This window comes from Aotus nancymaae, unplaced genomic scaffold (genome assembly GCF_030222135.1).
Source record: "Aotus nancymaae isolate 86718 unplaced genomic scaffold, 86718_ANA_hifiasm-v0.15.2.pri h1tg000099l, whole genome shotgun sequence".
In the NCBI taxonomy this organism is placed as follows: Eukaryota; Metazoa; Chordata; class Mammalia; order Primates; family Aotidae; genus Aotus; species Aotus nancymaae.
In genome coordinates, this window is record NW_026988514.1 from 6465158 (window position 1) to 6475000 (window position 9843).

General features: G+C 53.4%; 1 protein-coding gene across 3 annotated transcripts in view; it reads right to left on the reverse strand.

Moving 5' to 3' along the window:
• Nucleotides 1–329: 329 nt before the first annotated feature.
• ALOX5 (arachidonate 5-lipoxygenase) overlaps nt 330–9843 on the reverse strand; it is a 60732-nt gene continuing 51218 nt past the window's right edge. The window contains exons 8-15 of one of the 3 annotated variants that reach the window (XM_012439266.2): nt 5743–5946; nt 4956–5042; nt 3211–3389; nt 2863–2984; nt 2618–2718; nt 2147–2317; nt 1138–1364; nt 845–928 (exon numbers count right to left, since the gene is read on the reverse strand). In XM_012439266.2, coding sequence (XP_012294689.1) covers nt 1164–1364; nt 2147–2317; nt 2618–2718; nt 2863–2984; nt 3211–3389; nt 4956–5042; nt 5743–5946 — 1065 coding nt within the window. In that variant the 3' untranslated portion in view covers nt 845–928; nt 1138–1163. Of the gene's footprint in view, nt 929–1137; nt 1419–2146; nt 2318–2617; nt 2719–2862; nt 2985–3210; nt 3390–4955; nt 5043–5742; nt 5947–9843 lie in introns of all 3 variants that reach the window. The other 2 variants (XM_012439265.2, XM_012439267.3) reach the window with 2 other exon arrangements.

The window sequence follows — 9843 nt, forward strand, 5'->3', positions numbered from 1 at the left end:
CAGTCCTGGGGCACAGACATAAAGTGGGTTCTCTGTACTTCCAGAGGCTCCTGTCCCCAGGGAGAGACCACAGAGAGGGCAACAACAGAGGTTCTGACAAAGCCCTGGGGAGAGACAGGAACCAAGGATGCCTTCCCAGAGGTGGTGGCATTTGGGATATGTTCCAAAGAAAGTAGGTACTGCTTGGGGGAAGAAACACCTTCTATCCAGACTTGGGTGGGGAGGTTTTTGCCCTGATAAAATCATGGTGATTGTGGCTTTTTTTCTCTTGGTGTGGGAGGTGGCAATGAGCTGTTTGGGATGATTGGAACATAGCACATGGAGCAAGACCCATTTTAAATGAACCACTTTATTTTTATGACAACCAATTCTTAATTCATTCAGTAAGAATAAATTGGGTACCTACTGTGTGCAAGGATTTGGACTAAGCACAAATAGAACAGAAAATAATCATCCTATGTCTCCAACAAGAACAGACATCTATCAGTGGTTATGATTTGCTGTTGGTGTGGAAACGCTGAGCTGGTGTGGACAGGATGCTATGCAGTCCTACTCTGCGTAGAAGGGGTCCCTGCGGTGTTTACACTTTAATCAATCTATCTGTGGGGTTCCCTAAAGATCAAAGAATAAAAGGAAAGGCACTGGCCTGGGAGGAAGAGATGTGACTGCCAGGAGGCCTGGCCAGCTCCAGGCTGGAGTCCAGCAGGCTGGGGCAGCTGACCTTCCCACAGTGAGACTGGCAGTGTGCTCAGATGGCCACGCTGTTCGGAATCCGATCTGGGGACAAGTAGTAATATGGCAGCTTCTTGTTCTTGTTGCGCTCAGCAATCATGCTGACGATAGCCTCAAGGTTCTTGCGGAATCGGGCCATGGCCTGTTTCACAGGCTTCTCGATAAAATGCTCTTCTGGGTACATGCCCAGGAACAGCTGAGGACCAAGACATGGACACACACATAGGTCAGTCTGCCACCCGGGTAAACTGACAGGCCTATCTCATCCCCTGGGGCCAAAAACTCTTTGGGAGATGAAGGAGGGAACATCTATATTCACCCTCTCCTGCCTGCCTCCCCATATTCACCCTCCGCTGCCTGCTGAGAGGGCCTTGGGAAGGCAAACGTCGCCTCCAACTTGCCTACCTAAGGAAGGCTCCAGAGCTGGGGCTTCATGGATAAGTGAGAAAATAACTGCCCGCTGCCAGGTGGTTATGAGATGATGCAGATGAAGGAAGAGGCTTCTGGTGGTTGCAGCCATGGTATTCTGCTAGCTCAGGCCACCCCTGTGAAGCACTCCCACCTCCCATCAGGGGTGCTGGGGCCAGTGCTGTCCTCTCCAGCCCAGGAGGGCAAAAGGCAGGCCAGGGAACCTGAAGGGGTGGTTGCCCTGTTGGCATGGTCACACAGATGTCTGTGGAGTAGAGCTGGACATCATTTACAAAAAAATATATACTGTATTGGATTAAGATCACAAAACTTCCTAGCTAGAAAGGTATAAAAAACATTGGCTACTGATGATGGGATTTTGGATTTAGTTTGTGGAGGGCAATTCAGTCTCAATAGTCTTTGACTAAGGAATTCGTCTGCTAGGAAGGTGTCTGTCATACTGAACACATGTGCAAAGGCACAAAAACAAGGATGTCCAGTGAGGGACCAACACATTAGCCTGGAACAACTGAGACGCCCAGCAGCCTGGAGCGGGTTGGACTGTCCCGCCATTCTATGCAGTACTGAGCTACCCCAAAGCGGGTGCATCCACCAAGACACAACGGATTCGGTGTTTAGTTAAATTAGGTGCACGTGTCCGTGGGGAAAAAACCAAGAAACTCTTGGTCATTCCCTCTGGAGTGCCAGGGGAAAAAACATGTGCAAGGGCTTTGTCAATAGCCGGGGGGAGGGAACGTCACACACGACCCTTTGGTGACAGTGAGCAGAGCCTGTGTACGCTTTCTGCCGAGTCCACCCTGAGCTCTGTCCAGGCTCAGGCTGGGGGACCTGGTGACCGCTGCAGCCCTCTGGGTCCCTCCAGCCTTGGAGGTCAGGAATCCTGCCCCCCAGGTGAGCCTTGAGGCCTGAGTCACAAAGCCCTCAGGCTGAGGAACAGGTTAACCTGGGGTGACCTGGGGCTGTGCCCCGCCCTGCCCAGCCTCACCTCGTTTTCCTGGAATTGGCTCAGCGCCCACACTGCACCCAGATGCCAGCAGGAGCGGCCGCGGTCCGGCAGTGAGTCCACTATTTGCTCTATGGTCACCACGCCCTTGGCCGTGGGCGGCGGGGCTCGCATGGTTGGGGGCGCGTTGGGGATCCAGGAGCACCAGTCGTACTGCGGAGACAGCCACGGACGAGCGTGGGCGCCCCCGAAGCCCAGCTGCTCCCGGGGCCCCATCCTTCCCGTGCCCCCCAACTCCAGCAGGCACCGCAGTCCGTCAATTCTCTTTCCCCGCGGCCAGCGCCCTCGGCTGAGCGGGCAGAGTCCGCCCCGCAATTCCCATTCCGGGCCTGAGGCTGCCCGAGGGTGTGGTGCGGGTGCAGGCCTGGGGCGGGGTCCCGGCGAGGCCCGGCCGGGGGAGGGGGCGGTGGCCCTGGGGAGGGAGCTCCGCCTAGCGGGCCCGGACCCATCTACCTGGCCGAAGTTGACCGCGGCGTGCTGGGCGGAGGCGGTGAAGATCACCACGGTCAGGTACTCCGACAGCTGCTCCCGGCTCTTGAGCGACTTGGGGAAGCCTGGGGCGAACCACCGGCGGGTTGAGGCCCCGTCCCAAGGCCCCAGGGCCCGGTGCCCACCGCGTGCCCGGGCAGGACACCCCGGAGGGGCGGCGGCTGGGCCCGCGCTGCCGACTGCCAGGGAGCCGGGTCCGGAGGCCCTACCTGAGGCCTTGCGGCCCCGCATGCCGTACACGTAGACGTCCTTCACGAAGTCCTGCAGCTCCGGGTCCTCCGCCACCACCTGGTCGCTCTCGTAGTAGATGTCCACCACCTCAGCCGTGAACCTGGCTCGGGGGCGCAGCCGGGGTGGGCGACCCAGCGGGGTGGGCGACGGGTGCCCGGCGCCGACCCGGTCATGGACTCCTGAACGTCCAGCCTGGGACTCCTTCCCCCACCCCTTTCCCCACCCCTTCCCGCTTCAGCGCCAGCCGGGAGGGTCAGGCCCGCCTCAGGGAGTCAGGCAGGAGGGCCCCGCTCCTCCCCCAGGACCACCGCCCCGCGGGCGCTCACGTCCTGACGGCTTCCCACACCAGGAGCCCGTCGTCCCGGTAGAAGTAGTAGGGGATGTCCTCTTTGCTCTCCATGCCCCGGGCCTTGATGGCCTCGGGGAAGCACAGTGAGGCATAGGTCAGGTCCTTCATGGCCCTCTGCACCATCTGCACGTGCCCGCCGCCCCCTGTGGCGTTGGCCTGGAGTGGGAGGCAAAGTCCCTGAGCAGGTGGCTCCCCCCACAGCTGTCCAGCCCCAGTGCTCTCCACACATCCCTGAGGAAATGTGCCAGGGGGCGGGGAGACCAGGCACGCAGAGGAACAAACCCTTGTCCTGTGAGAAGGGGGAGGGATGTTTAATGCAGAGAATGACAAGGGCAGCCGAGTGGAGAGGTGACAGGGAGGAGCCTCCCGCCCAATCCAATGCAAGGGACTGAACGGTGGGGCCGCAGCGTGCAGAACGGAAAGGTGCCCTCCCACCTCCAGGAGGGCAGCAGGCGGCGGCAGGTGCGTGGGGAACCCCAGTACCAGCGGGCCTGGCCTGTGAAGTCTGCTCTAGTGCTGAGCACAGGACGCTCAGTCATTTCTCTCAGTGACCCACAGTTCCCAGGCCCCATGCAACTCTGTTGAGCGCTTGTTGTGTGCTCAGGTGAGGCTGGAGAGACCCACAGGGAGGGATCCTGCTTCTGATCCTGGCTGTGGAGTGATGCAGGCACACTCACAGGCTCATACGTGTGTACACGTGCACGCATACACACAAATACACCCACAGGGCTGGGCTGTCGTGCCACAGAAGTTTTGAAGGAGGACTTGGGTGCTGGGGTGCCAGAGATTGGTCCATGGTGGGCATTCAGCCCAAGCGGGACCAACCAGAGCTGCACCCGGCACTTTCTGTTTGGATGTGGCTGGGAGATAATGGCCACATGGGAACCTGAGGTGGAGCTACTATGCTGAGCTCCTGTGCCCTCTCCTGTGGGGGCCTGTGTGCAGCAGGAGAGTGTGATGCCAACACAGGGGAAAAAGAAAGAGGGAGCCAGTGTGTGTGCACCCTGGGACACTGCTTGAGTCCCTGGATCCATTTCTGGCCGAGGCCCCTGCCCTTCTATCGTGTCCAGGTATTTGAGATAAGGCATGTCTTTTCCTGAGGCAGCTGGTTTGAGTTGCATTTTGCCATTTGCAACCCAAACAGTGTCTCAACTTCAGTGGTCAGATCTGGCCTGGTCACTAATGGGCTGGGGAAAGGAGGAGGGTTAGGGCGAGGGCCTAGGCGAGAGTCCGAGTTTGATGAGGCTACGGGGGCTCAAAACGAGGTGGGGTGCTGCCTGGGGAATTCGAGGGCTGGGCAGATGCAGGGGACAGGGGTTGGGAGTGTTGGGACCCCAGAGGCAGAGTGCTGGGGAGGGCCAGGTCAGGGTTGCAGGGATACAGCAGATTGAGAGGCAGACATAGATTCCTGGCACGTAGGAGGTCAGGGGGCCATGAGGAGTGCGTGCCAGAGGGGGTCTACACCCTGGTCCCAGAGGCTGGGAGAAGGGAGGGGTGGAGGAGGGGACCAGGAGCCATCGTCGAGGATGTGCCTAGAGAAGGGCTCCTGGCTGGGTGGCAGGGGCTGGAGACATTGGGAGGATGCTGGAGACACTGCTCTGAGCACAGCCTCCAGCCTTCACCCTCCCAGACCTCCAGAGACTGCGTCTAGATCTCAGACAGGGAGTGAAGGCGGCCAGGCTGGGCTCTTCCACGCTACGAGTGGGGTAGGAGGGCACCCACCTTATCGAAGAGGCCACACTCACAGATGAGCTGCTCACGGGCCTTGGTGTTGATGGCGATGGTGAATCTCACATGTGCCACCAGCAGCTGGGCAGGGGAAAGGAGGAGGCCTCAGAGGGGGTCACCCCAGCTGGGTGACCAGGTGCCCCAGGGTCCCGCAGCTCCCCCACCCAGGCCTGCCCTGCAGGATGATGCTGGGTGCAGGGAGGAAGTGAAGGCCAGGTGCTGATCTTTCTGCTAAGTGCTGGAGGCCTGCACCCCTCTGATGCTTACCAAGCGTGATAATGATTCAGAAGGTCCTGGCCAGCACATGTACAATGCTTACCTCTGTGCTCCCCGAGTTCACTGTTTTAATTCTGTAGGGCAGGTGTACTATTTGACCTCTTTTACTGATGAGGAAACTGAGGCACACAGAGGTACTTCTAGCCTGCAGTCACCCCAACAGTCAATGCTTGTAGGATTCGGAAACACGGAAGGAGATTGATGGTGGGGGCGGCCGTCAGCATCAGCCAAGGATCACCGTGAACTCATCTGCCTTTTCCAGCTCTAATGGCTGGCCAGTCAGGCCCCTGTGTCAGGCCCCCACGCCGGCCTCATTTCCTGGGGAACAGGAGGCTCCCAGCTGTTTTCTTCCTTTGGGAGCATTACTGACTCTGGGAACATCTCTCCAGTGTCTCTTTCTGCCATCCACTCCCAGCCACAGATCCCTCTGTGGGATGTTAGTGCCCCCTCCCACCCCACATCTCACATGCCCTCCCACAGCAGGTGGGGCAGTAGCTGGCTGTACCTTGAAAATGGGGTGCACGGCAGGCAGCTGGCGGTACATCGCAATGCCAAAAACCTCAGACACCAGATGTGTTCGCAGAAGGTGGGTGATGGTCTGATGGACGTGGAAGTCGCTGGAACGCACCCAGATTTTGGCTAAAAGCCAGTCGTATTTTGCATCCGAAGGGAGGAAAATAGGGTTCTCGTCTCCTGGGATTTGGTTGAGCTGACACATTGGGGGAAAGGAAACACACTACTGTATTTCACTTCAGATTAGAGTTGTTGGAGAACTTGAAGTATCTGAATTTCTTCAACAGTGACTTTGGAATCAGAAGAGCCGGGAGGGGGCAGAGGGCCCTGGGGTGGTATTTCTTGTCCCAGCCATATTATTCACAACCTGCATGACTCTGGATGACATACTGGGCCTTTCTAAGCTCCGGCTTCAGCATCTGTCATGTGAGGGCAGTGATCCCTCAGCTCACAGTTACTGTGGGAATGGCCTCAGGAGCTGGCAGCATGGAAGGAGCAGGCAGGTGGAGGGCCCAGCAGTGGGGGGATCCCTGCCCCCTCTTCCCCTCCTTGCCCTGCTCCCTCTTCCACTGCCTCTCATTGATCTCCCACGCTTTCCTTCCTCTCCTCTTCCCTGAAATGCTGGTGCTTCCCAGGGTCTGCCCCACTGCTCCTGTCTTCTCTTGCCCTAAGTCAGCTCCTCCTGTTCCAGGCCTCGGGGCCCTCCTGGTGCTGAGCCTCCCAGATCAGGGTCTGCAGCTTGAGCTCTGCCCGGAGCCCACACCTGCGGCCAGGCATCTCCTGTAGCAGAGGCTGAACCTGTCTTCCCTTTCCAGGTTCCACTCCACACTGGGACAAGGTGAGTTTTTTTCTTTTCCAAAATGTATATCATGTCATGTTAACCGCCTCCTCAATCACCTCTTGATGCCAGAAAATAAAATCCCCAAACTCTGTGGTGGCCTGGTCACTGATGCCTCTGCACACACAGCCTCACCTTCCCACCACCACCCCGGCACCCAGCCCCAGGTCCCTCCGTGCCAGCAGCCCCAGGCGTCGCCCCCTTACTGAGCACCCAGCACAGCCTCAGCACCTGACAGTAAGCTCTCATGAAAGCCTGCAAAGGTATTGGCACTGCCTATTTTTAGATGAAGACGTGGGGTCTTGGAGGGGTTGACAGAAAGAATGAGGCAGGACTGCAGCCAAGAGTGGCCAGGAAGGGGCGTGGCCAGACTTTAGGTGCCTGGCAAGATCGGTGTCACTGCAGCAGAGTGGCCATGGCTGGGGAGGGAGAACTGCCCCAGAGCACACAGCTGTGTCACTTCATATAAGTATTGTGGAAGGTGGGGTCCTTGAGTGTCTCTCCCTTGAAAACAGTGCTGTCCAATAGACATATAATGCCAGTCACACATGGAATTGTATATATTCAGGAAGCCATATTAATAAAAGTAAAAGGAAACAGGTGAAATGTAGGTTAATAATATAATTTTATTTTACCCAATATATCCAGAATATTATCACTTCAACATGAAATCAATATAAAACTATTAAATGAGACATTTCACGTTCCCTACCTCCTTATTCTAAGTCTTAGAAATCAGGTGTGGACTTCACACATGCAGCAGGTCTTGGTTTGGATGAGCCGAATCCTAAGTGCTCCAGAGCCCCAGCAGCCAGTGGCTACAACCCTGGGCAGAGGGACCCCAGCAGCCCCAGCACTCCCTGAGGACCAAGGCAGCGGGAGGGAGGAGGGAGAGCAGAGTGTGACTTGCACACTAGGCGTGCCTGTCTGTTTATACATGAGATTAGTTGGCTGCTTTTAAATATCAGACAATTTCACATAAAAATTTGAATGACCTGGTTTTCTTGAAAAATTAGAAGGTCTGAGATCTCTGCACCCATATTCTCACAGAACTACACTCTTGTTCCTTTTACACAGTCCCAGCTCTGAGGGTCCCCACTGCCACACCCATTTGCATGAGCTGCCTGGCCTACTCATACCTGATCTGTGCCCTAGAGCACTGGGCTGCTCTGGGACACTCTCTGACATGTCCCCACATGCTCCGACATGTTCCTGATGGCTCTGGGACACTGGCATGTTCCTGCCATGCTCTGGGGCCGAGGAGCCCCCTGTTGTGTGCCAGGGGCTTTACCTATGCCACTTCACTTAATCCTCACTTTGACCCTGCAAGGCAGGTATTCCTTGCTGTACCCAGCAAGGTTAAGCAGCTTTCCCAAGTCACACAGTAGATAAAGAGCTGATCCCGCAATATGATACTGAATAGGCGAAAACTGGAAGCATTCCACCTAAAAACTGAAATAAGACATGGATGTCCACTCTCACCCCTCCTATTCAATACAGTATTGGAAGTCCTAGTCAGCGAAATTAGGCAAGAGAAAGAAATAAAAGGCATCCAAATAAAAAAAAAAAAAAGAGGAAGTCAAATTATCTCTGCCCAACCATGATATGATTCTATATCTAGAAAATCCTGAAGATACTTCCAAAAGACTCCTAGACCTGATAAACAACTTTAGTAAAAAGTCTCAGGATACGAAATCAATGTACAAAAATCAGTAGCATTTCTTTTTATTTGAGACAGTCTCACTATCTCCCAGGCTGAAGTGCAGTGGTGTGATCTCGGCTCACTGTAACCTCCGCCTCCCGGGTTCAAGCAATTCTGCCTTAGCTTCCCAAGTAGCTGGGATGCAGGCATGTGCTACCATGCCTGGCTAATTTTTGTATTTTTATTCAAGATGGCTTTTCACCATGTTGGCCAGGCTGGTCTCGAACTCTTGACCTTGGGTGATCTGCCTCCTCGGCCTCCCAAAGTGCTGAGATTACAGGTGTGAGCCACTACACCTTGTCTAAAAATCAGTAGCATTTCTATGCACCAACAATGTTCAAGCTGAGAACCATATCAGGAACATGATCTCAGTTCCAATAGCCTCCCCCCGCACACACACACAAAATAAAACACCAAAGAATACATCCAACCAAGGAGGTGAAAGAGCTCTACAAGGAGAACTATAAAACACTGATGAAACAAATCATAGATGACACAAAAAAATGGAAAACCATCCCATGCTAATGGATTGGAAGAACCAATATCATTAAAATGGCCATACTGCCCAAAGCAATGTACAGATACAATGCAATTCCTATCAAATTACCAATATCATTTTTCACAGAATTAGAAAAAACAATCCTAAAATTCATATGGAACCAAAAAATAGCCTGAATAGACAAAGCAATCCTAGGCAAAAAGAGCAAAGCTGGAGGAATCACATTACCTGACTTCAAACTACACTACAAGACTATAGTAACCAAAACAGCATGGTATACTGGTACGAAAATAGGCACACAGATTAATGGACAAAATAGAGAACCCAGAAATAAAGCCATATGCCTACAACCAACTAATTTTTGACAAAGTCAACAAAAATAAACAATAGGGAAAGGATATCCTATTCAATAAATGGCATTGGAAAAACTGGCTACCTATATGCATAAGAATGACACTGGGCCCCTACCTCTCACCACATACAAAAATTACCTCTAGATGGATTACAGACCTAAATATAAGAGCTCAAACTTTAAAAATTCTAGAAGAAAGCCTAGGAAAAACTCTTATGGACATTGGCCTAGGCAAAGAATTTATAACTAGACCTCAAAGGCAAATGCAACAAAAACAAAAATTGACAAATGAGACTTAATCAAACTAAAGGGCTTCTGCACAGCAAAACAAATTATCAACAGAGTAAACAACCTACAGAATGGGAGAAAATATTTCCAAACTATACATCCACAAAGGACTAATATCCAGAATCTATAAGGAACTTAAGAAAAAACACCACCATTAAAAAGTGGGCAAAGGACATGAACAGACACTTCTCAAAAGAAGACATACAAGTGGCCAACAAACATATGAAAAAATGCTCAACATCACTAAACATCAGAGAAATGCAAATTAAAACCACTATGAGATACCAGCAGAATGGCTATTATTAAGAAGTAAACAAATGACAGATGTTAGAAGGATGCAGACAAAAGGGAATACTTACACACTGTTGGTGGGAGTGTAAATTACTTCCACTCCTGTGGAAAGCAGTTTGGAGA